At 46.5% G+C, this 26,702-nt stretch overlaps 1 protein-coding gene and 1 pseudogene across 3 annotated transcripts; one reads left to right on the top strand and one right to left on the bottom strand.

Moving 5' to 3' along the window:
• Nucleotides 1-255: 255 nt before the first annotated feature.
• On the bottom strand, nucleotides 256-20,937 carry si:dkey-93h22.8 (uncharacterized protein LOC449943 homolog). Of its 3 annotated transcripts, none has more exons than XM_065001165.1 (13): nucleotides 20,875-20,937; nucleotides 16,652-16,756; nucleotides 15,819-15,971; nucleotides 15,187-15,294; nucleotides 10,609-12,544; nucleotides 7,138-7,191; nucleotides 6,412-6,495; nucleotides 5,004-6,165; nucleotides 2,902-3,120; nucleotides 2,676-2,748; nucleotides 1,911-2,032; nucleotides 1,330-1,481; nucleotides 256-886 (listed from the first exon to the last, which is right to left on the bottom strand). In XM_065001165.1, exons 2-13 carry the CDS (start codon nucleotides 16,718-16,720, stop codon nucleotides 783-785), a joined length of 4,236 nt encoding a protein of 1,411 aa, XP_064857237.1. In that variant the 5' UTR covers nucleotides 16,721-16,756; nucleotides 20,875-20,937; the 3' UTR covers nucleotides 256-782. The 3 variants fall into 3 exon arrangements, with proteins under 3 accessions (XP_064857237.1, XP_064857235.1, XP_064857236.1); XM_065001163.1 differs by lacking the exon at nucleotides 20,875-20,937 and adding an exon at nucleotides 19,813-19,959; XM_065001164.1 differs by lacking the exons at nucleotides 15,187-15,294; nucleotides 20,875-20,937 and adding an exon at nucleotides 19,813-19,944.
• A 3,530-nt stretch (nucleotides 20,938-24,467) lies between these two features.
• On the top strand, nucleotides 24,468-26,109 carry LOC115120901 (H-2 class II histocompatibility antigen, A-D beta chain-like; annotated as a pseudogene).
• The last annotated feature ends 593 nt before the right edge of the window (nucleotides 26,110-26,702 follow it).

The raw sequence follows: 26,702 nt of genomic DNA, 5'->3' as shown, positions 1-26,702 counted from the left end.
ACTTTAACTTAATTTATCTTCATCTTAAACTAGTCTTGCTTGTGATTACCCTGTACCAATTTTTCAAAGTCAATGTAGTTTTGGAAATGTATAGTGTTGCAGGTTAATTATTTTCTACATTGTGAGCTTCAAAGCCAAAGGTTGGCTGTTTACTAAGCAACTCATTTCCACTTTAAGAAGACTGACAGTGTAGAGATATTCCTTCATCTGTCAGTCCATGGATCCACCCAGTCGGGGCAATGGGATGGACACTAGTTCAGGATGACACAATAATAGTCTTTATTCATTCATAAAGAACATGTTCATAATTGGGAATAAAATGACTTAAGGGAATCTCAACTTTTTAAACATTGTAACAGACAAGAGTAAAGCAAAGCTTGCAAGTGCAATATTAGTGCAAACAAAGATATTTAAAAAGAGCCTTCTTAAAAAAAAATAATAATAATACAAAAAAACAACTTTACAATATTCTAATCATTTTCCTATGATTCTTTTCCCTTTAAAAATCTGTTTACTGCATCAGCAAAGTTGTGCTATCAAGGTAAATAAAATGAGTTGATAACAGTGAACCAATACAAGTTAAAACAACATTTAAACATGTTAAAGTATGTGTGTAGCTCTGAGGTAAGTCAGTCCCAAATAACACCCCGTTCCCTTCTATAGAGGGCACTGCTTTGGGACCAGAACCCTAAGGTTAGTACCCTCTATAGGGAATAGGGTGACATTTGGGACCTTGTCTCCATCATTCCTTTCTTGGCTCCCGCTCTTCCTCCAGGACTCTGCTACCGCTTCAAGCCTTTCTGTGCCTGCTTCAATAGAGTGTCAAAGTCCAGCTCCTCCTCCTCACTTTTTGCTGGAGTGGGTTCCTCCTCTTCCCGATTAGAATCTGGTGAAACAAACCAGTTCAGTTACCAATATGCTATGATGTCAACCTGTTTACCCTGCAATTACATCTGCGACCCTGGGCATGTGACTTAGTAAACTCGTCATCTATTTCCCAAAAGGGGAAAGCCTTCGTTCGAGAGGCTGATACACATTCTTAACAAACAGAGGGCGCCATTGTGTGGCAGGTAGCCTAGTGGTTAGGAACGTTGGGCCAGTAACCGAACGGTTGATGGATCAAATCCCCGAGCTGACAAGGTCAAATCTGTTGTTCTGCCACTGAGCAGTTAACCCACTGTTCTCCAGGCGCCCGAATACGTGGATGTCGATTAAGGCCCCCGTACCTCTCTGATTCAGAGGGGTTGGGTTAAATGTGGAAGACATTTCAGTTGAACAACTGAGTAGGTATCCCCCTTTCTCATTGAGACCACCCTTAAAGGTTCTCACCTAGGTCGGCGTACGTAGATTTGCAGAACTGACGCCTGCCCCCGAAGCAGAGGTCAAAGGGCAGCTCGTCAGGTCTCCTCAGCTTGTAACCGTTCTCGATGGCTGCGAACGCATCTTTCATGTTGTAGAACGTCACAAAGCCGTAGTGGTCGCTATGGAAACAGAACACAGGTTAAGAAATAGTTATTTCCTAACCACCTGACAAAGGTAAGCTAGTAAGTTACCTGATGAAATAAGTCTTCAATAAATAAAATGAAGTATGATTATATCTAAGGGGGCTGAGAAAGAGAGAGGCGAGGGGGACAGAGAGAGAGAGAGAAAGAGAAAGGTGAGGGGGACAGAGAGGGAGAGGTGAGGGGGACAGAGAGAAAGAGAGAGGTGAGGGGGACAGAGAGAAAGAGAGGTGAGGGAGAGGTGAGGGGGACAGAGAGAAAGAGAGAGAGGTGAGGGGGACAGAGAGAAAGAGAGAGGTGAGGGGGCGAGAAGGGGAAAGAGGACAGAGAAAGTCTAGAGAAAAAAAGAGTTTAAAGACACTGATGCTAACAATTTTTGACCATCTCTTTTGATGCAGAGAGACTCACCCCCTGTCTCTAAAGTGCAGGGTGCATTCCTCCACCTCTCCAAACAGAGAGAAGCGTTCTCTCAGCTCCGCGTGCATCATGGTCCTCTGGATGCGGCCCACGTACACCACCCTGCGCTCGTCCTGGCCACACAAAACAACGCACCAAGGGTTGTCACTATCACAAGCCCTGCACATTTATACAAATGATCTTCTCAAAATCCTATTTTAAACCCAAAACATTAAAGCTGAGATGTGTGAAAGGGGCAACGCTGTCACAGGCCCTCACCTCACAGGTCTCTCCCAGGAGCATCTGTTATGGTTTTAGAGGAGGAGGAGACGAGCCTCCAGCAATGCCATTGAAATACATTGTAGTACTTGCTGTTTCATCACACATACAATGATGTCGGGGAATAAAAGTGCGTGTTGTTTGAAACATCTTTGTTATTGTAATAATCTCAAACGGACGTGGCAGTTTCACCGCAACTCATCCAACGTTAACCCTGACCACACTGCTAACCTTATTCCTGACCTAAATCCAAGACCAAAAAGCTCATTTTGGTTTCCATAAATGTTTATGATATAGCCGATCTTCAATTTGCAGCTTGGCCATCCGGTGGGAACCGAAGAGGACAGTTGGTGGCAATTTGGTCTCCAAATCAAATCAGGAAGTAATGTCACATTTACATTTAACATCTTAAAAAGTATTAAAAAAATATATTTCTAAAATGTTAACAGCAAAAACACAAGGTGTACCACGATTTGTAATGTACTACACAGTACTCACGATGGCTTTTAGTTTTTGATTCCTCATATCTTGTTGTCTCTTTCGTTTCCTGGAGTCCCTGATGTTGTTGGAGCTGAAGGTTGGGGAGAGGAGGCAGCAAGGTGAGACGGACTACAGAAGACCCGTGTGGCTATACTTTAATCAGAGTCTAATACAATCATTCAGAACTCCTTTAATAATACACCCCCCTAAAAACATTTACTAAATACTTTAAGCCATTACTGACCTGCAGCAGTCCCTCCACCTCTGGGCCCTGCTGTAGGCCAGTGTGGTGGGGGATCTGGACCGAGATCTGGAACCAGACTGAGTCCAGGACTTTGATGTGGACCGAGAGCGGTTCCAGGACTGTGGGTAGGGGAGCCGGTACCGGCAGGGAACCGGGGAACGGGAGACGGGGCTGGAGCAAGAGGACGAGGAGCTGCTTTCAGAACGCCTGGGACAGAACCTGGTGGGGGAGGAGAGAGAGGGGGATGGGGAGGAGAAGGAGAGGGAGGAGGGAGAGGGATAGGGAGGAGGGATAGGGAGGAGGGAGCGGGATGGGGAGGAGGGAGAGGGATGGGAGGAGGGAGAGGGATGGGAGGAGGGCGCGGGAGGGAGTGGGATGGGGAGGGAGAGGGGTGGGGAGGAGGGATGGGGGATGGGGAGGGGAGGGAGAGGGAGGGGGGGGGAGGAGGGAGAGGGGGTGGGGAGGAGGGAGAGGGGGGGTGGGGAGGAGGGAGAGGGGGGTGGGGAGGAGGGAGAGGGGTGGGGGGGAGGGAGAGGGATGGGGAGGAGGGAGAGGGATGGGAGGAGGGCGCGGGAGGGAGTGGGATGGGGAGGGAGAGGGGTGGGGAGGAGGGAGAGGGATGGGAGGAGGGCGGGGAGGGAGAGGGATGGGAGGAGAGAGAGGGATGGGGAGGAGGGAGCGGGATGGGGAGGAGGGAGCGGGATGGGGAGGAGGGAGGGTTTGGGGAGGAGAGAGAGGATGGGGAGGAGGGAGAGGGATGGGGAGGAGGGCGGGGAGGGAGTGGGATGGGGAGGAGAGAGAGGGATGGGGAGGAGAGAGAGGGATGGGGATGAGAGAGAGGGATGGGGAGGAGAGAGGGTTTGGGATGAGAGAGAGGGATGGGGATGAGAGAGAGGGATGGGGATGAGAGAGAGGGATGGGGAGGAGAGAGAGGGATGGGGAGGAGAGAGAGGGATTGGGAGGAGGGAGCGGGATGGGGAGAAGGGCACGGGAGGGAGCGGGATGGGGAGGGAGAGGGATGGGGAGGAGAGAGAGGGATGGGGAGGAGAGTATGGGGAGGAGGGAGAGGGATGGGGAGGAGGGAGAGGGATGGGGAGGAGGGATGGGGAGGAGGGAGGGGGAGGAGAGTATGGGGAGGAGGGAGGAGGGAGAGGAGAGAGAGGGATGGGGAGGAGGGCGGGGAGGGAGCGGGATGGGGAGGAGGGAGCGGGATGGGGAGGAGGGAGAGGGATGGGGAGGAGGGAGAGGGATGGGGAGGAGAGTATGGGGAGGAGGGAGAGGGATGGGGAGGAGGGAGAGGGATGGGGAGGAGAGTATGGGGAGGAGGGAGAGGGATGGGGAGGAGGGAGAGGGGATGGGGAGGAGAGTATGGGGAGGAGGGAGAGGGATGGGGAGGAGGAGGAGAGTATGGGGAGGAGGGAGGGAGGGGGATGGGGAGGAGGGGGAGGGGGAGGAGGGGGAGGGGATGGGGGAGGGGAGGGAGAGGGGATGGGGAGGAGGGAGAGGGATGGGGAGGAGGAGGAGAGTATGGGGAGGAGGGAGGGGGATGGGGAGGAGAGAGGAGAGGAGGCGGGAGGAGAGAGGAGAGGGGTGGGGAGGCGGGAGGAGAGGGGTGGGACAAAGAGGAAAGAGGACGTGGGTTAAAGAAAGAAAATACATTTTGGGTAAAACGTTGTGTGTAAACTTAATGACTAAAACCAGATGTAAAGTATGTTGTAGATATAGTGGAGCCATTTATCTTGAAGATCATCTTTTAGAACTAACAATCACCAAAATAAAAAGAACACAGTCAGGGAGAAGTTCAAAACCTCTCATGTCATTGATGTCATAACGTGTTTTTATGCTTTGGCGAAATGTGTAAAACTGCAAAAAAATTATCTTTAAAAACGGATATTTTTTTCTGTCAGCCTCATGGCAAAACATGTAGAATTGGAAGAAATTAGGTTTAAAACAGCAACAACAAAAAAGTACCTTACCATTGGCCACACCCACTAACATGGCCACACCCACTAACATGGCCACACCCACTAACATGGCCCCCTCCTCTCTCCCCAACTTCAATTCAAGAGCAATAACAGTCACCACACAGAATTTGAACCTACCTCTTTCGGGGTGGAGAGCGAGACCTGGATCGAGAGGAGGAGGATGAGGAAGATGACGATGAAGAAGGGGACCTAGAGCTTGAGTCCGAGCATGAAGACCTTGTCCGATAGCGCCGGGACGACCTCCTACCTCTGGCAGGGGGACTGGGTGAAGGAGGGGAGGGGATGCAGGGGCTGGTTCTCTCTTCCTGTGTCTCCCCTGCAGTAATGGCATCCGTCCTAGAGGGGGAGCTCTCTGTAGATGGCGGAGCAGAGTCTGAGGGAAGTTGTGTCTCTGGAACAGTCCTGGAGTCCACTGGCTGCCGCAAATATTTCCCAGAGTTCTGTGTGCCGGGCACTGAGGAGGGGTTGGGAATTGGTTGGTGGTCGGGGAGTATGGTTTGTCTTTTGCTGCATAACATAGTAGTATTACTCCCTGGTTGATCCTGAGATAGACAGTAGTCGTGGTCCGAGGAGACAGATACTGGTGTCTGGAACTCAGGGGGGGTGACAGGGGGCTTTGGGGGGAGGGGGTGGGCCTTTTTGGGTGGTAGAGGACGGGGGTCGATGATTTGGATGGCCTTGGGAGGGAGAGGTTTGGGGGTCGCCGGTTGCTTCCTCTGAGGTGCGACAGGGGTAAGAGGTTTCCAGCGCGGCTGTGCAGGGGCCTGTTCCTGAGTGCTGAGAACATTCTGGGTGCTGAGAGGTTCCTGAGTATCGCAACGTTCCAGAGTTCTGAGGGGTTTCGGAGTTCTGAGGGGCCCCGGAGTTCTGAGGGGCTCCGGAGTTCTGAGGGGCTCCGGAGTTCTGAGGGGTTCCGGAGTTCTGAGGGGTCCCGGAGTTCTGAGGGGTCCAGGAGTTCTGAGGGGTTCAAGAGTTCTGAGGGGTTCCGGAGTTCTGAGGGGTTCCGGAGTTCTGAGGGGTCCCGGAGTTCTGAGCGGCTCCGGAGTTCTGAGGGGCTCCGGAGTTCTGAGGGGCTCCGGAGTTCTGAGGGGCTCCGGAGTTCTGAGGCGCTCCGGAGTTCTGAGGCGCTCCGGAGTTCTGAGGGGCTCCGGAGTTCTGAGGGGTCCCGGAGTTCTGAGGGGTTCAAGTGTGTTGACAAGTTCTGGAAAGCCAGTGGGTGCTGGAAGACAGAGTTTATCTTGGGTGCCGAGGAGATAGGCACCCAGCAGTGTCAGCATCCCTGGAAAGAAAGCAACAAACCAGATGATGAACTGAAGTTCTATTCTAAAGCATGAGAATAACCACAGCAAAGTCCTCTGAGCAACTGTGCTGACTAGACTAGAAATTAAGTCGAAGAACAGTTTCATCCCAAATGGTGCCCTATTCCCTTTATAGTGCACTACTTTTGACCAGTACCCATATATGGCTCTGGTTAAAAGTAGTGCACTAAGGAGGTAATAGGGTGCAAGTCCTTCCTTTAACTCACCTTCAGTGTTGTTGCTCGGCTCTTCATCTCTAACAGGGCTCCTATCTGGACTGCCTTCAGGTTCACTCTCAGTCTCCTCTTTGGCTGTGGGAAGAGACACAGACATGGGGAGGCAAGATCAGGGGTTCAATCTTAGAGTAGAAGTGCTGATTTAGGATCTGTTGTGCCTTTTTCCATCACCATGTTCAAGATGTTTTACATTTCACCTTTATTTAACCAGGTAAGTTTGTTGAGAACAAGTTCTCATTTACAACGGCGACCTGGCCAAGATAAAGCAAATCAGTGCGACAGAAACAACACAGAGTTACACATGGAATAAACAAGAGTACAGTCAACACAATAGAAACAAAGAAAAGTCTATATACAGTGTGTGCAAATGGCGTGAGGAAGTAAGGCAATAAATAGGCCATAGTAGCGAAGTAATTAAAATCTAGCAGATTAACACTGGAGTGATAGATGAATAGATGATGGTGTGCAAGTAGAGATACTGGTGTGCAAAAGAGCAAAAAAGTAGATAAAAACAATATGGGGGATGAGGTAGGTAGATTGGATGGGCTATTTACAGATGGACTATAGGTATGTAAGATGACAAGGACAGGGGTAGCTGGGATGTATGCATCAACCAAATCAATACATCTTAATGCAAATCCCAGAGTGGATGGGACGTAGTATAGCTGGAAGAAGAAATGGAGAGAGTTAACGAAACCCCAGTGATCCCTCACTCACCTTGTGTTTCCTCAAACCGCTCCAGAAGGCTGGTCAGATCTGTGGCTTGGATTCCTGCAACGCAACCAAGAGAAATCACTTTCTGAATGCAGGGACAGTAGCAGTTCGTCGAGGTGAACTTTCTGCTGGTCTAGTGTTCTAAGCTGCTTCCTCCAGAACACCACAGCAGCATGGGTTCCAGTCCAGAACCCTGCTATTTCAGCAGCATGGGTTCCAGTCCAGAACCCTGCTATTTCAGCAACATGGGTTCCAGTCCAGAACCCTGCTATTTCAGCAACATGGGTTCCAGTCCAGAACCCTGCTATTTCAGCAGCATGGGTTCCAGTCTAGAACCCTGCTATTTCAGCAGCATGGGTTCCAGTCCAGAACCCTGCTATTTCAGCAACATGGGTTCCAGTCCAGAACCCTGCTATTTCAGCAGCATGAGTTCCAGTCCAGAACCCTGCTATTTCAGCAGCATGGGTTCCAGTCCAGACCCCTGCTATTTCAGCAGCATGGGTTCCAGTCCAGACCCCTGCTATTTCAGCAACATGGGTTCCAGTCCAGAACCCTGCTATTTCAGCAACATGGGTTCCAGTCCAGAACCCTGCTATTTCAGCAGCATGGGTTCCAGTCCAGACCCCTGCTATTTCAGCAGCATGGGTTCTAGTCCAGAACCCTGCTATTTCAGCAGCATGGGTTCCAGTCCAGACCCCTGCTATTTCAGCAGCATGGGTTCCAGTCCAGACCCCTGCTATTTCAGCAACATGGGTTCCAGTCCAGAACCCTGCTATTTCAGGAACTCTTTCCTCTCCATCTTTCCTATCGGAAAAATATGAGTTGGACTGCACCACCCCTTACAAAATATATACAAAATAAACTCTTTCTGAAAAGCAGCCGTCATTTTTTTTTGTACCTTTATTTAACTAGACAAGTCAGTTAAGAACAAATTCTTATTTTCAATGACGGCCTAGGAACAGCGGGTTAACTACCTGTTCAGGGCAGAACGACAGATTTGTACCTTGTCAGCTTGGGGATTTGAACTTGCAACCTTTCGGTTACTAGTCCAACACTAACCACTAGGCCTCATCAAATATATGTTTAAAGCTTTGACTCCTTCAGCTGAACATGGAGACAACAATCTCTTTCTGAATGGGTCTTAGAAAGAATTTGACACAGGATATCTAAGTAATCACAAATTATACATTTTTGTTAATTTCACACCAGCTCTAACTAAATCAAAAATAATCTTCTTTTAGCTATAGCCTAATTAAAATTGCCCTTGCTAGAAGCATGTGTTTCAGACATAAGGAAGTGGATGGCTGCAAACGTTCTACTTTTAAACTCGGACAAAACAGAGATGCTTGTTCTAGGTCCCAAAAAACAAAGATCTTCTGTTGAATCTGACAATTAATCTTAATGGTTGTACAGTCGTCTCAAATAAAACTGTGAAGGACCTCGGCGTTACTCTGGACCCTGATCTCTCTTTTGAAGAACATATCAAGACCATTTCAAGGACAGCTTTTTTCCATCTACGTAACATTGCAAAAATCAGAAACTTTCTGTCCAAAAATGATGCAGAAAAATTAATCCATGCTTTTGTCACTTCTAGGTTAGACTACTGCAATGCTTTACTTTCCGGCTACCCGGATAAAGCACTAAATAAACTTCAGTTGGTGCTAAATACGGCTCCTGACAAGAACCAACCAATTTGATCATATTACTCCAGTGCTAGCCTCTCTACACTGGCTTCCTGTCAAAGTGAGGGCTGATTTCAAGGTTTTACTGCTAACCTAACCTACAAAGCATTACATGGGCTTGCTCCTACCTATCTCTCTGATTTGGTCCTGCCGTACATACCTACACGTACGCTACGGTCACAAGACGCAGGCCTCCTAATTGTCCCTAGAATTTCTAAGCAAACAGCTGGAGGCAGGGCTTTCTCCTATAGAGCTCCATTTTTATGGAACGGTCTGCCTACCCATGTGAGAGACGCAAACTCGGTCTCAACCTTTAAGTCTTTACTGAAGACTCATCTCTTCAGTGGGTCATATGATTGAGTGTAGTCTGGCCCAGGAGTGGGAAGGTGAACGGAAAGGCTCTGGAGCAACGAACCGCCCTTGCTGTCTCTGCCTGGCCGGTTCCCCTCTTTCCACTGGGATTCTCTGCCTCTAACCCTATTACAGGGGCTGAGTCACTGGCTTACTGGGGCTCTCTCATGCCGTCCCTGGAAGGGGTGCGTCACCTGAGTGGGTTGATTCACTGATGTGGTCATCCTGTCTGGGTTGGCGCCCCCCCCTTGGGTTGTGCCATGGCGGAGATCTTTGTGGGCTATATTCAGCCTTGTCTCAGGATGGTAAGTTGGTGGTTGAAGATATCCCTCTAGTGGTGTGGGGGCTGTGCTTTGGCAAAGTGGGTGGGGTTATATCCTTCCTGTTTGGCCCTGTCCGGGGGTGTCCTCGGATGGGGCCACAGTGTCTCCTGACCCCTCCTGTCTCAGCCTCCAGTAATTATGCTGCAGTAGTTTATGTGTCGGGGGGCTATGGTCAGTTTGTTATATCTGGAGTACTTCTCCTGTCCTATTCGGTGTCCTGTGTGAATCTAAGTGTGCGTTCTCTAATTCTCTCCTTCTCTCTTTCTTTCTCTCTCTCGGAGGACCTGAGCCCTAGGACCATGCCCCAGGACTACCTGACATGATGACTCCTTGCTGTCCCCAGTCCACCTGGCCGTGCTGCTGCTCCAGTTTCAACTGTTCTGCCTTATTATTATTCGACCATGCTGGTCATTTATGAACATTTGAACATCTTGGCCATGTTCTGTTATAATCTCCACCCGGCACAGCCAGAAGAGGACTGGCCACCCCACATATGCTCTCTCTAATTCTCTCTTTCTTTCTCTCTCTCGGAGGACCTGAGCCCTAGGACCATGCCCCAGGACTACCTGACATGATGACTCCTTGCTGTCCCCAGTCCACCTGGCCATGCTGCTGCTCCAGTTTCAACTGTTCTGCCTTATTATTATTCGACCATGCTGGTCATTTATGAACATTTGAACATCTTGGCCATGTTCTGTTATAATCTCCACCCGGCACAGCCAGAAGAGGACTGGCCAACCCACATAGCCTGGTTCCTCTCTAGGTTTCTTCCTAGGTTTTGGCCTTTCTAGGGAGTTTTTCCTAGCCACCGTGCTTCTACACCTGCATTGCTTGCTGTTTGGGTTTTTAGGCTGGGTTTCTGTACAGCACTTTGAGATATCAGCTGATGTACGAAGGGCTATATAAATACATTTGATTTGATTTGAATTAGCTTTATCTGAATAAATATATACTCAGGGTGTAGTTTCCCCTAGGTGCAGATCTAGGATCAGAGTCCACTCCACCAAACCTAACCTTAACCTGTAGTAAGTAAAATACTAAACTGACCCAAAATCAGTCAACTTCACCCTACAACAAAATATATTGTTTATATGTGTGTTATGGCTCATCTGGCTTACCTGTGCCGCAGGTGGGGGTCTGTATGCAGGTGTTACTCTCTGGAGAGGTGGACAGTCGGACATGGAGGAGGTTACCAAGGGCTACCCGCTTTGCCCTCTCCATCTCTGGGTAAGGAGCAACAGCATGGGTGGGTGGATGGACTGAGGGGCTGGACAATGGACTTGCCATTACTGGTGCACTTGGGGAAAACTTGGACCCTTCTGGTACTGTCTCGATCCCTTTCCTTGGGCTGAGAGAGCGAGGCTGATCCCCTTGTTTCGTGGTCTCTGCAGTGTTTTGGGTGTGAAGTGCTTTCCGCAATGGTTGTTTGGTGGAGAACCTCCGCTGGATCTCAAGGAGGAGACTGGTGCTCTTCAGGCTTGGATCCCGGTTGCAGAACACCATTTTGGGCTTGGGCGCCGAAGACTCCTGGGTGGTGGACGGAGGTAGAGATTGTTCCTGCTCCTGCTTCTCCTGGTTGGTCCCACGGCTCCTATCAAATCCATCCAAAGATGGACGGGTTCCTGGTAGTGGGACCAGGACAGGGTTTGGGGGGTCGCTACTGACCGCAACAGCACTCTTTTCTGGGTTAGTCCTGTTCTGGCCCAGACCCGCCACTGAGTTGGAGTTCAGGTTGGGACTTGGTAAGGGACTAGCAGGAGAGATGGTCTCAGTCCAAATAGGCTTTAATACACCAACATCATTCGCAGATTTAGCTTCCTTTGAGTTGTGTTTGGGCTTTAAAGCTGAGCTGGTAGGAGGAGTCTTAGTCCCACTTCTTACAGGCTTTGATCCATTGATGCCAATACCTTTACCAGGTTTACTGAGACAAGCAGGAGAGACCATCTTCGTCCTAGTTTTAGATATAGACTTGAATTCACTGACATCACCCCCTGTTTTACTTCCTATGTAATGATGTGGTGTCGTTGGTCCCCACATGTTATATTTAGGTCCTTGTAAATAGGGTATAGGAGGCAACTCCGTGGGGGTTTCAGGTAGAGAGGGCCATTTGGTGGTGTAATTCTCAGGTTTCCCCACCAGGGGTAGTCTTTGCTGACGCAGCAGGCGGTACTGCTGGAGACTGAGGGCCGGTCTGGGCTTGGACTCGCCTCGCTGTGGTAGAGGCTCCGACGACGACTTTTCTCCGGTCCTTTCAGGCAAGTCAGTTACAACCTGATGCTGGCTGTCCTTTGAAGATGCTGCTGAAGACTCCGGAGAGGATGTTGTGAGGGAAATGGTCGTTGTTTTGGTGTTGAAGTCAAAAATGGGGATTTGGCTGGTGAGCTCGCTCAAGTCCGGGAGCACGTTTAAGTCAGGTTCGTCTGCTGCTGGTAGCTCGTAGGATGTCACCAGGACAGGTCCGAAGCTCACTCTTTTTTTGTTCTTGGTCTTCTGGCCTTCTGTGGGCCCGTCCCACTTCACAAGTAGACTTTTTAGTTGCTTCACTTCTTCACCTTTACTTCCCTGTTCTCCATCCCCCTTCATCCCTCCTACCGAGGGACACTCGTCATCTGATCCGTCCACATCAATTTCCTCGCCGCTCTCTTCCGAACCAGGCTTCGTATACCTCCACACCTCGCCCTCCAGGGGTACACTCTGGTCCGCACTCCGTTCCCCCAGGGAGGAGGCCTCCTGCCTGGATGTGCTGACCCAGTCCTTCCCCTCCTCATCCAGGCACACCCTCAGGCAGTAGGGGTGCATGAGTTTCACCAGGTCCACCAGGGACACTGTAGAGGAGTAGCCATGGTCCTTCTCTACAGAGTTCAGCGCTCTCACTTCTGATCGGTCGAGGGAGAGTTCTCCCGAGTCCTGATTGAAGTCGTGAGGCGGGCTGTGAATGTGGACCTTGCCGCCCTCCTCCTCCTCTCCATCGCTCCTCTGTGTGGATGTGGAAGAGCCCTGGGCTCTGGGAGTTAGCCTAGTCCTCCAGGGTCTGTCTGGAATGACTGTCTCAACCTGGAAGGAAGAACGACGTCAAGACTGTTACTCCAGCTATGCTCATAATCTCGCTTGCTATTGCTCTATTTTTAATAAAGATATCATTCTCTATATTATTTTTCATGACAAACTCAATCCCATAGTGTAGTACACTAATATTTTTTGTATATCATTTCCAAACTATGACACAACCCAATCCCATACCCATTTATGTCAAATTCATTATGATAGGCATTTTATTTAGTACATTAAAATGAATGTAAATCTTTAACCGTTTTTCTTATTTCAAATCAAACAAGTTACTCCAGTGCAGGGCTTGTCCTACGGTACTCATAACCTCCAGAGGAATATTTATCTCTCACAGAAATAGATAAACAATTCTACAATGGGGTTGGCAGATGTTTCTATTCATAACTCCTTTTGTTTGCAGAGGAAAAGTAAATGTTGACTGTTCCAGCATCTTCAAAGTGCGCCTCGACAGAAATAGTTTTTTAAAAACGTGACTGCCAATGGTCCCTCTAAGGTGAGCGGTTGCACAGCTCGCCTCGGACTGCCACGCAGATGAAATATCATCCCTCGCAGAGAAGCACGAGATTGAACTTTGCTCGACTTTCTAGAGTTTACCCCGTTAGTTACCACTATCAACGTTTCCCTCTACTGTGGGAATTGGGATCGAATCAACTCAATGTTAGTCACCTTCAATGCAACATACAGATACAAAAGGAACTACGCAGGACTTAGTATGCAAAACTAACTGTGCAGGAGATGTTGTTGTAGGCAGAACGCATCGGAGTAGGATTCTATTGCATTGACATGCACCCTTACAAAGACCAGTGCACCATAACCAATCAGAGCCGCAGTAGGCCTATATGAAAATAGCCATTGCCATCTGGCCACTGGACAGCATGGGCTTGTTTTGAGATCAAAACGAGAGCTGCATGTAGCCACCTGTGCACATTTGTTCATATCCTTTGCTAGTTAGTGAGTTATTAGCCCAGATCATTTGTAGTTAACAAACATGTAAATACCCTCTTCATATCTGAAGAGCTGGATTTGACACAATATCTTTTGTGAATGGGGCCTATTTCAACCATTTGCTAAAAACCTGTATGCCTCCCAGCCAGCATAGATGTTATCTGCATATGAGAGTTTGCATTAAGTGGTTGCTTCCTACAAGAGCACAAAACGTTTGTATTTCTAAACATCTTTGAAAAGCCAGTCAAGTAAAGAGCATTTGCATGTCTTAAAGGGGCAGTGTTGTATTTTGAGACGGCCTTGAATGAGCTAAGTATCCAATCGGCAGAGGGAAGCATAATGTCTTGATTCTCTGTAATAACGGTATGGGAATAATTATGCATTTTATTTTGTAAAGTGGTTTCTTGCATCAAACAACATTTTTCAGTCACCTCCTTATATGACAAGTGGATAAACCGGTTCATGTCAAGACCTACATGTTTTTCTCTCCAAACGTCTCATAGAATGTAGCCTACATTGAACACCACACATTGGCTGCTACTGTAGGCTGAATGATTGAACAGCTATTTCCATGTTAAAATGTTATGGGAGGCATTTATCTCCCTTGTTTTGAATGGTAGGCTACTCTGGTAGGCCTACATGATGATCAAATAGCCACAGTAGCCTACTCACTAACTTAAAGCTGGTACAGCCTCAGTGGTCACAATAAACGCGCGTCGGAAGTTGCACAGAATGTTCCAGTTTGCGGTCAGCAGACCTGAAATTTGCTCGGTGACAGAAAAAGCGAAGCGCCAGTTAAATGACTGTTCTGCAACAGAAACAGTTTACTCCAAACGGAAAAACGTTTTTGCAATCAAATCGAGTTTCTATTGGACAAATTCAAGTAGGACCCTCTCCATTTCATTATGTTTGCTTCTTAAACAGTAAACGGTTTCCGTTGCAATACGTAATAAATACACCCCAGGATAGTTACAAACAGGGTTGGAGTGAAAACCTACAGGAGGGTGTCTCTCCAGGAACAGGGTTGGAGTGAAAACCTACAGGAGGGTAGCTCTCCAGGAACAGGGTTGGAGTGAAAACCTACAGGAGGGTAGCTCTCCAGGAACAGGGTTGGAGAGAAAACCTACAGGAGGGTAGCTCTCCAGGAACAGGGTTGGAGAGAAAACCTACAGGAGGGTGTCTCTCCAGGAACAGGGTTGGAGTGAAAACCTACAGGAGGGTAGCTCTCCAGGAACAGGGTTGGAGTGAAAACCTACAGGAGGGTGTCTCTCCAGGAACAGGGTTGGAGAGAAAACCTACAGGAGGGTGTCAGTCCAGGAACAGGGTTGGAGAGAAAACCTACAGGAGGGTAGCTCTCCAGGAACAGGGTTGGAGAGAAAACCTACAGGAGGGTAGCTCTCCAGGAACAGGGTTGGAGTGAAAACCTACAGGAGGGTGTCTCTCCAGGAACAGGGTTGGAGTGAAAACCTACAGGAGGGTGTCTCTCCAGGAACAGGGTTGGAGTGAAAACCTACAGGAGGGTGTCTCTCCAGGAACATGGTTGGAGAGCACTCTTCTATTGGTTCTTTTATCATTGAAATTACCTCTGTAAACCTAGATTAACGGGTGGGATTACCAGTAGTAGTACGGCTAATCCTAATCTGACACACACACTTCCATAAAACAGAAAGGGATGAGGTTTCTACCTTTCCAACAGAGGAGGAGGGGGATGAAGATGAAGAGGGTGTCTTTATGGAACGAAAGAGTGCTTCTTTATCAGGTGGAGACCGTGTTAAACTCAGCAGCCGCCTCAACTGGAGAAACACACCAAACAGGAGAAATACAGTAATTACAAAACAACTATCACATTGTTCTCCCACAGACACCATTTTCAGCATGACTTACAGATAAAACCAAAATAAAAGCGGTACCCCTGATTCTCATCAAATCAAGAACACCTGGGACTGTTTTCACACAGCGTCTCAGAGCAGGACCGCTGGTTACCAAGAACACCTGGGACTGTTTTCACACAGCGTCTCAGAGCAGGACTGCTGGTTACCAAGAACACCTGGGACTGTTTTCACACAGCGTCTCAGAGCAGGACCGCTGGTTACCAAGAACACCTGGGACTGTTTTCACACAGCGTCTCAGAGCAGGACCGCTGGTTACCAAGAACACCTGGGACTGTTTTCACACAGCGTCTCAGAGCAGGACTGCTGGTTACCAAGAACACCTGGGACTGTTTTCACACAACGTCTCAGAGCAGGACTGCTGGTTACTCTTAATTCTCAATTAATTCTGAATCACACACACAGACCCACACTTGGTTTTTACCCACCGGGGAGTTGTCCCGTAGCCTCTGGTCAGAGAAGAGCCCAGTGTCAGGCAGGGTGTCAAAGGGAGACAGGGTCTCATCGTCAACACTGTCCAGGATCTCCGTTAGAGCTGTCAACAACGTGGACTCACTCTCCTCATCCAGTCTGCTCCTAGTCTAAAAAAAAAACAAATGAAATAAATTGAATTAATTAAAAATAGTACAAATGGCATCTCTCATTTCTGTGACGGGAAACAATAGTTGCAGAGGAACAGGCAGAGTGTTTCTAATTGGACAAGTTCATGTAAACCAGGAGTTTTTCTGCACACGACTCCAAATTGACAGTAGAAAATGCAGGGGACCCCACTTGGAAACATGATATTCCCTAGTTAACGCTGTGTGTCGATATTTCCTCCACTTTATGCCCCGCAGGCTGTCCCAACCCATAATAATGACATGAAAGGGCATTCTAATAGTGTAAAAGGCCCTTAGTCGACACTAAAAGGTTGTACTCTATACCCATTTCAAGATTTTAAAAAATCTTAATTTGTTTGATAAGATCACACATTTTCTCAGGGGACCCCAGATTGGGTCCCGACCTGAAGTTTGGGAACCACTGATGTAGAACCTGTCTCAGATGGGAACAGGGTCTACATCAGGGGCGTATTCATTACAGAAACCGTTTAAGACCCAAACTGTAAGCAAACAACAAAATTAGAGTTTCTATTGGACAAATTCAGGAAGTTCCCTCCCTGTTTCATTTGCCTTCTTTTAAGAAATGTTTTACAACAGAATCAGCGTAATGAATACGCCCCAGTATATCTGAATGTTGGCCAACATTGTGTCCTGATGCTGACCTCTGCAGCTACGGCGGAGTCTTCAAACATAGCCAGGATGGAAGGGTCCAGGCAGGAGTGAGTGTCCATTTCCAGATCACTGACTTCCCCTTTACCCAGGACAGCCTGTAACAAGCAACAAGATCAGAAAGGGAGAACAAGTTCAATCACGAGTCAGGCAAATAGGCTGCCCAATTATTGGGAAAAAGATCTGATCTGATTGGTCAAAAGAGCAAAGCAAAAATATCTGAATTGGGCCTCCTGTGTAAACGCAGCCTACAGAAACAGTTGCTCGATCATAAGTATTTTTGTGATTCCCTGCATCCCATCTCCTCGTCTCTTTCCCAATCGTATTAGAGGAGAGGATCTAAAGTCCCTCCCTTCTGACGTTCTTCTTTAATGTATTTACAGAAAGTGGCAAAGAGGAAGGACGGGGGGAATTAAGGAAAGATTGAGAAAGTTAACACATTTCTCCTAAAAGACACTTGAGGAACATAACTCAAAGGGCAGTCTGAATACAATATAACAAGCTGCTAGTCAATAGTGTTTGTTGAGGCTGCGTTTGTATGCTTCCTCTTCCCATCAGAATGAGTGTGTGTGCATGCCATGTTTTCAGACTGTTGAAGAGCAGAGCCCTGACGCGGGGCGGAGGAGGGAAATGTTCAGACAGTCATTCCCACACTTCAGTTTGATTTATCCAACGAGGTGTAAAAACAGCAGCACAAAGTGTCTCGCATCATAAGGACATGCGTTGTCTTGTCATAGAAAGTGACAGTTAGCCCATAGCACACTAGTCTGCACTCTCACTCCTTGACAACAACAGGCCCCTCCCTGGGTGTGGTGGTGGTTGTTGCTGGGACACTGTCTGTCTATAATATGATTATGGGGGCAACGTCCTAAAAGACACCCTATTCCCAAATGCAGTGCACTACTTATAACCAGGGCTTATAGATCCAAATGGAGCTTTCTTGAGAAACGTGATAGTCACAAGCTGAATCCCATATGGCATCCTATTACATATGAAGTGCAGTGCACTACTTTTGACCAAGGCCCATAGGTCTCTGGTGAAAAGTAGTGCACTATAGGGAGTAGGGTGCCATTTGGGAGAGTTCCCAGTCAGTGTTCTTCTCAGCATCACTCCAACCAATACGTGTGTGGGAGATGAGAGCAGACAGTGTTCTTCTCAGTCACCCAACCAATACGTGTGTGGGAGATGAGAGCAGACAGTGTTCTTCTCAGAGTCACCCAACCAATACGTGTGAGGGAGATGAGAGCAGACAGTGTTCTTCTCAGAGTCACCCAACCAATACGTGTGTGGGAGATGAGAGCAGACAGTGTTCTTCTCAGAGTCACCCAACCAATACGTGTGAGGGAGATGAGAGCAGACAGTGTTCTTCTCAGAGTCACCCAACCAATACGTGTGTGGGAGATGAGAGCAGACAGTGTTCTTCTCAGTCACCCAACCAATACGTGTGTGGGAGATGAGAGCAGACAGTGTTCTTCTCAGAGTCACCCAACCAATACGTGTGTGGGAGATGAGAGCAGACAGTGTTCTTCTCAGAGTCACCCAACCAATACGTGTGTGGGAGATGAGAGCAGACAGTGTTCTTCTCAGCATCACCCAACCAATACGTGTGAGGGAGATGAGAGCAGACAGTGTTCTTCTCAGAGTCACCCAACCAATACGTGTGTGGGAGATGAGAGCAGACAGTGTTCTTCTCAGAGTCACCCAACCAATACGTGTGTGGGAGATGAGAGCAGACAGTGTTCTTCTCAGAGTCACCCAACCAATACGTGTGAGGGAGATGAGAGCAGACAGTGTTCTTCTCAGAGTCACCCAACCAATACGTGTGTGGGAGATGAGAGCAGACAGTGTTCTTCTCAGAGTCACCCAACCAATACGTGTGAGGGAGATGAGAGCAGACAGTGTTCTTCTCAGAGTCACCCAACCAATACGTGTGTGGGAGATGAGAGCAGACAGTGTTCTTCTCAGAGTCACCCAACCAATACATGTGTGGGAGATGAGAGCAGACAGTGAACAGTAACAATGGGAGCATTGTAAAATGTGCAGAAAGGGGAAAACAGAAAAGCGTGGCTTAACGTTATTTTGTATTTATTATTATTGAGCCCATTCCAAATGGCACCCTATTCCTTATCTATTTTAATTGAGCGGGATAGTACAGTAGTACAAAGAGGTGGACAGCGTTGAAATAACAGGCCATTGTTGGCTACTAGGTGCCTGACACTCCTATTAACGTCAATGTTAGGCCTATACAATCACACTAGCTACAACGCTGTTTGTCATTCATGTTTGCCACAAGAGTAAAGCGGCTATAGTTAGTTCAACAAAACAAGACCCTGGGTGTGAGACCAGTGTTGACAGGTGTGAATGATATATGGAGGATGTTTACTGAAATGGGTGGTACGCAAAGGCAATCGAAATGCAATGATATAAAAACAATGAGTAAAATAAGGGTGCATTTTAGCGGAATTGGGTGTACTTTTGTATGAGCCAATGGTTGACATAGGTAGCATGCCAACACTTGGACAGTACCCGTTCCAACATTACAAAAGTAATGTGTCCCGGTCTGCTATGTATGGGACAGTGAGTGTGTTCCAGTACTTTGCTAAATATCCATATCGGCAGCAACGTGAATGCAGAATATTCGAAAGAATAAACTCAACAATTTAATCTTATCATTTGCTTTTTGTTGACGCCAACCGACAATTCATTGTTGCCAGCTTCCGGATACCCAACACGACCAGTCTTTAGAAGGTGTGAGAGTCCAGCAACTATGAACGTTAACAGCAGACAGAGCATCGCTTTTTCCGAGTAGAGAAGAAACTTTGCTGACTCCCTATTGAATTATAGCACATTCAACTTACTGTCACGGCAACTTAGACAGGTATTACTTTGCAGAAAGCCAATAAGATTATTTTATGCCGAACTAAATCGTGAAATAAGGGAGACATAGTTAGCTACTTGTGTCACCAGCAGTTATTTTCCCATGCCGCCATGCGATTCGCAGCTAATGTTAGCTACTACTAGCCGTTCACATCCACGTGTAGGCACCGCGTGCTGGTTTGCCATTTTTCGTGTATGAAAAAGGCTAAAGACAAGTGGTACAAGTAATTTTTATTTGGCCGCATGTATGCAGTAAAATTATGTATCAAAGCCGTACCTCATTGAATGTGTTTGCGGTCAGAAAGTCCGTGTTGCCGGTGATTATAAGCTCATCTTTTTCACGCCACTGCGCCGCCATTTTACAGATCCTCACATGGCTTCGTTCAGCTATAGCTAGGAGCGTTGCCATTGGTCAGCGCACAGACACGTGGTCGCCAGCACACGGAGGTTGCCGGTAAACGCAGATCTGGGATCAATTGTATCTTGCTCAAATCATAACCAAGTACTGTTTTGCAAGTAACAACAAAACTGACCGGAAATCAGATCGTCATCCGATTCGCTTTGGTCTCTGCAGAAAGCCCCAAATTAAATATCTTTGATATGTCAAATGCTATTGCTGTCATGCACCTACACAGTAGTTACCTTAATCATGTCAAAGTCAATGCATGTTATATTGCCCGAAACGAAGAACGGATTTTATACCTGTCAAATAATTGTTTTCTAGTTTTATGCCCAACCCAACTGCAATGCCAGAGTGGCAGTTTGAAGTTTGACTCAAATACAAAAAATAATGTATATAGCTGAGTCAAATCTGATATTTTTCCTGGAGTCTGCACAGACAAAAAGCACATGGAATCAGAAAATGACTCATTTTGAAAGTTGGATCATCTTATCCTTTGAGGCTTTAAAAGTGTTCTTACACTAAGATTTCAAACATTCAAAGCAACTGTGGTAGACTTTCATATCAAACATTAAAAGCAACTGGGGTAAACTTTGCAAGCTACAAAACAACTTCTGATTGAGAGGAAGAATGGGCACCACCACCAATCAGCCTATGCCCCTGCACACACCCGCCATTACCATGACAACTAGAGTAGCCATGTCAGTCTGAACACATCTGACATTTGAGCATTAAGGCACAGAAAGAACAGATATTTCACCAAATATGGTAGTGAGAGGAAGCCCAGTGGCCGGCAATGGGAGGAGATTGAACGAGATGGATTTTGGCAGACATTCTGCAAATCTTATCATCGATTAAACATTTTATCTCAATACAGTTTTCTGTTCTCAATACTATAAACTGTTACGAACAGAGTGGACTAAGTTTTGTAGACTTTACCCATGTCAAAGTTTCCAAAAATCGGCGTTGTTTAGAAGGAGTGCAAAGGCGAACTGAGTTATTGCACACGTGCACTTCACAGAGTAGCTGTCCCCTGACGGAAATATGACGCCCCAAACTACTTCCCCCAACTACGTCTGCACCTGTTACGAAAAGTCACTTCTAGTCGTAGCTGTATCGAAGTGGTATGTTTTAGGGGGTCCAGTATACCTCTGTTTTACGCCTCAAATTATAAGGTTGGTTGTTTAGCAAACAAAACTGATGCTTGCGCAACTATGGGGCAAAACACACACACAGGGTTGGCTTAGATTGTTCACAACATGGAAACTAGATTTCATCTCCAATGTTTATTGAAAAGATAAATACATTTGCACAATGAGCACTTGTTGTCTCTCAAATACATCATTACACTTGCTGGTTAGATAACTAACTGAAAAGAGCCACATACGATTCCCCACAAGGCAGCTTCTTGTCATTGTTGCTAGCTATCTGGCCATCCAGAATCACAACAAACGGCTTTCTGCCAGTTGTAAACTAACCCATCGATTGTTATTCTTCATTATTACAAAAGTGCCATCTAGCGGCATGAGGATGCACAGTCAAAAATAATGTAGGCTCCAGAATGTGAAGGAAACTCAATCCACAATATTCTGTAGTTTCCAGTTTGAAGTAGACTTCTTATTGCAGATGTTTTCTCCCGGAGTAGCTAGCTAACTTAATCGCTAGTTGAATAGTACATTTGACCTTCGTTGTTAACGTTGTTTTTTTGTTTGGTTCAAACTAATACACCATTAAAAAGGTCAGAATGCACGCGTCCACCATGGTACACTTTCCATGGTCTACCAACTGCAGAAGAAGATTGTGGTTGCGAAATCTCAAATGAAAGAAACCACCGAAGACATTGTCTGCTCGTTCCACTTTGTTGACCAAGTCGAGTACCCTTACCCAACCCGATGACTAGGCTACGATAGAGCTCCAGAGAAGAAACGCCAACGACAGTTGCAAAGATGAACTGACAACATAATGACAGCAGGTTGGTGTTTTCAGCTCACTGACCGGGCAAACAGTTTTTATTAGTTGACTCCCAAAATGTCAGTGTTATTGATCAGATGTTCCAGTGCCATTGCCTGTCCAAGCTTACAATGACAGCTATTACGTGATGCTTAACCTTGAAGGTGACTGTCAAGCATGGGCGAGTTAGTCACCTCCTGCACCCCAGGGCTTCTCTGATGCTCAGTCACAATGGATGGATCCCATCCTGGAGGACCACAACTATTGCAGTCTAACTATACAGATCAGCAGTGCCATGGAGATGACCCAGGTATCCAATGAGGGATCGAGAACTTTTGCCGACAGTCTGGTTGCCAAACCTGCAGATACTATACAGTATATCACAAAAGTGAGTACACCCCTCACATTTTTGTAAATATTTGAGTATATCTTTTCATGTGACAACACTGAAGAAATGACACTTTGCTACAATGTAAAGTAGTGAGTGTACAGCTTGTATAACAGTGTACATTTGCTGTCCCCTCAAAATAACTCAACACACAGCCATTAATGTCTAAACAGTGGCAACAAAAGTGAGTACACGCCTAAGTGAAAATGTCCAAATTGGGCCCAAAGTGTCAATATTTTGTGTGGCCACAATACAGCACTCAGCCTTTTGTGAATTACCTTCGCTCTGGGGATGAGGCGACTGGGGGTCGTGGATTTAACATCCGGGACGTACCGGATGAACGTAGGGTGACCTTGGTCTTTCCAGCGTTTATGTGCCAAGGAGGGCAGCTCACCTGTGAGGAGGTGACCAACACTCGGCGTATTGCAAACGTCCACATCCATGTCGAAAGGGCAATACGGCATTTGAAAGACTGTGCCAATCACACTGGTCTCCATAATCGATAAAATACTACATATCTGTGCTGGCCTTGTGAATCTGAGAGAGAGCTTATTTCCAGCAAGTGGGGGGGTGTGTGTGTACTAGTAACCTCATTAACTGCAATGTATTGTTCAATGTAACTTATACATTTTTATTTGAAAACATGAAATACAGTGACTACACCTGTAATAACATCTGCTAAACACGTGTATGTGACCAATAAAATTAGATTTGGAGCCGCAGGTCACATTTGACCTCCAGGATCCAGAATCCCAGCTGCCGACCAGGGATGGCCAGGATGCACCACCATGCCTTTTCTCTCCACAGCAAATCCTCTGCCTTCCATCAGTTGTGTGCCTTTGTACTTGTTGCGGTACCAAGTGGCAGAATTCCCTCTAAAAGTCAGGAGCAAGTGTTCATCTAAGAATTTCCCTGGGAACTGTTTGTGCTGTACTGGCAGTGATGAGTTAAGTTGAGTTATGTTGAGTTATTTTGCATCCTTGCATTGTGCCACAGCTGGGAGGCTCTCTGTGTCTGTGTTTCATGCGCCAACCTATCCACTTGGTCTGGGCTTGGCTTAAAAAGTTACACACTTATCACAGGTTAACTTAGTGCCATGGTCATTGTGAGGCAATTGTGGGTCAAAAGGTAGGCCTCTGAATGTAATATCTCAGATAGAGGATTGTATGTCTCACCACCAGTGAACTATAATATCTTTGATAGATTCTTGTATGTCTCACCACAAGTGGTCTTCCTCCTGTTGTAGTAGATGAGACCAACTGCACCAAAGACCACCCCCAGCACCAGCCCAGACGCCCCGATGGCTATCTTACTCCTCTCAGACTGAGTTAGAATGGCTCAAGTTACAGTCACAAAACAAACACATCTCTAACATACATATAACCACACTTAAATCATGCAGAGTTGTGTCTGGGATGAAATAAAAGTATGTCTGAAATGGTTAACCACATTAATATGAGCTCTTTGATTCCCTACTTCACTATTTCTTTAGTTCCTTGCTCCCTTACCACAGAAATTCCAGTCAGTCACTCAGTTTGCTTCCTTACTTCCTTATTCCCTTACCCTAGCCATTTTGAGTCACACTTGCCTGCTTGTTTCCAATTTCCTAATCTCCTTGCCCCCTATTAAACATTATTGTAAAAAATAAATAAAAAGGTAATCCCATGTGTTAGTGAATTTTAAATTAAAATTTTAGAATGACAGGAAATTAGTTTTAAAATGTAGATTTGTTTCTGGGGGAGACCCACAGACCCCCCGGCAGATTTGGTCCCCCCTAATGCTGACTCCATGGCCACGGCCTTCGCTCAGCATATGTGGGAACTCCTTCAAGACGGTTGGAAAAGCATTCCTCACGAAGCTGGTTGAGAGAATGCCAAGAGTGTGCAAAGCTGTCATGAGTGGCTACTTTGAAAAATCACAAATATAAAATATATTTTGATTTGTTTCACACTTTTTTGGGGTTACTACATGACTCCATATGTGTTATTTCATAGTTTTGATGTCTTCATTATTATTCAGTCCCTCCAGGGTTTCGCGCAATTTTTTGTGTGATTTCTGCAGCCAAAAATGCTTGATTTTGCAGTAGCTGTTGTGAAATTCAGCAATATATTTGGAAATGTTTTTTTTTTTATATTAATTTCATAAAGTCATATGTGCTCAGTTTAATAAAAAAAAATTAAACACAAAAACCTTTATGGTTCATTCATGTTTTTTCTCACCAGATGGACACTTTATCACCATCCTCGACCTTTGTTATTCCAGAGGGGAAGATCCACACATGTGGAGTACATCTGGAGAGCTATTTCAGACCTGGTGAAGGTCATGGAATACAACAGCAGTCTCAATAGATTGACTGGTTACACACCCATTGGGATACATAAGGCTGAGCAATGTAACGCCGATCCCGTGGTCCTGGCATCGTTTCAAACTCCACTTCTTTCCTTCTGCAAGCATTATGGTGCCGTCGCCTACGAGGCTGGAGTAAACAACAACGGTAAGCAGTTCTATGGAGAGCAGTGGTGGGGAAAATATATATTTCAGGAAAAATTGATTTCACATAATTTTACAATATTTTTTTAAGCACCATTTTGTTGATTATTACATGAGTTACGTTTGGGTTTGACAAGTCAGGGAACTTCCAGAAAGAAACCTGTCTGTGCAGTTCTTATCTAACTCGCACCATCCCAGGGTGGAATCTTGCTGAGTTTGTTTTGAGGGAATAAAAGAGAACTAGCTCGGGTATCAGTCTTGACACAACACAAGCCACCTCAATTGACTCTGTCTAAAATGACACCCCTCCATGTTGATGTGCAGCGCCTACAAGTTCTACCCCAAACAGATCAGGGTGACGTGGTTGAGGAATGGACAGGAAGTGACCTCACACATGACTTCCTCTGAGGAGCTAGCCAATGGCGACTGGCACTATCAGATCCACTCCTACCTGGAGTACACTCCCACGCCTGGAGAGAAGATCTCCTGCATGGTGGAGCACGCCAGCTTCACTGAACCAAAGATCCTCCACTGGGGTAAGGAAGTAAGGGGACAAGGAAGTCAGGGAACAAACTGAGTGTTACTGGAATGGTTTAGGGAAGGGAATAAGGAAGCAAGGAAGTAAGGAAATATTGAAATAAGGGAGCAAAGAGCTCTGATAGGTAATTAATGATGCATGTTGTTTTTCAAACAACTGTAACTATAACGACATTCATGTCACTACATTTCATCCCAGACATGTCTCTGCCAGAGTCTGAGAGGAGTAAGATAGCCATCGGGGCGTCTGGGCTGGTGCTGGGGGTGGTCTTTGCAGCAGCTGGTCTCTACTACAACAGGAGGAAGACCACTGGTGGTGATGGTGAGTATAAGATGTTTTATTGTCAAATACACCGGATACACGGTAATGTGTTGATTTACAGGGTCAGTCATAGTAGTACAGAGCCCCTGGAGCAAATTAGGGTTAAGTGCCTTGCTCATGGGCACATCTTGTCGGCTTTCAGTTATGGATACTGTGAGATACGCTAACCGCTAGGCTACCTGCCAATCTCTATAGACAGATAGTATAGTTTATTGTTCAGTCTGTTGCACTCTGCCTCTACAGTATCTATCCCCCATGATTGTGCTGCTGTCACTTTTCAAAACCAACAATATAAATGAATAATGTTAATAAACTACTTAGTCAATCAATGCTAACAACCAAAATGCACAAATGTAAAAACTCAAATTGTGGTGTATTTTGTTCAACAGGGATGGAACTGGTGCCAACAAGTCACCCATCCCAGTGATCTCTCAGTGACTACATATCCCAGTGATCTCTCAGTGACTACATATCCCAGTGATCTCTCAGTGACTACATATCCCAGTGTTCTCTCAGTGACTACATATCCCAGTGATCTCTCAGTGACTACATATCCCAGTGATCTCTCAATGACTACATATCCCAGTGATCTCTCAGTGACTACATATCCCAGTGATCTCTCAGTGACTACATATCCCAGGGATCTCTCAGTGACTACATATCCCAGTGATCTCTCAGTGACTACATATCCCAGTGTTCTCTCAGTTACTACATATCCCAGTGATCTCTCAGTGACTACATATCCCAGTGATCTCTCAGTGACTACATATCCCAGTGATCTCTCAGTGACTACATATCCCAGTGATCTCTCAGTGACTACATATCCCAGTGATCTCTCAGTGACTACATATCCCAGTGTTCTCTCAGTGACTACATATCCCAGTGATCTCTCAGTGACTACATATCCCAGTGATCTCTCAGTGACTACATAGCCCAGTGATCTCTCAGTGACTACATATCCCAGTGATCTCTCAGTGACTACATATCCCAGTGATCTCTCAGTGACTACATACATATCCCAGTGATCTCTCAGTGACTACATATCCCAGTGTTCTCTCAGTGACTACATATCCCAGTGTT

The sequence above is a fragment of the Oncorhynchus nerka genome, linkage group LG15 (assembly GCF_034236695.1).
Source record: "Oncorhynchus nerka isolate Pitt River linkage group LG15, Oner_Uvic_2.0, whole genome shotgun sequence".
NCBI lineage: Eukaryota > Metazoa > Chordata > Actinopteri > Salmoniformes > Salmonidae > Oncorhynchus > Oncorhynchus nerka.
Note: the sequence above shows the minus strand (reverse complement) of the source record. Positions and strands in the feature narration are given on the sequence as shown.

Coding starts and splice junctions, on each gene's coding strand:
- si:dkey-93h22.8 (XM_065001163.1), bottom strand. CDS start 19,944: ATGGCAACGCTCCTAGCTATAGCTGAACGAAGCCATGTGAGGATCTGT. Junction 16,757..19,812: donor CCGCAAACACATTCAATGAG/GTACGGCTTTGA, acceptor TGCTTGTTACAG/GCTGTCCTGGGTAAAGGGGA. Junction 2,749..2,901: donor AGGTGGAGGGACTGCTGCAG/GTCAGTAATGGC, acceptor CCCAACCTTCAG/CTCCAACAACATCAGGGACT.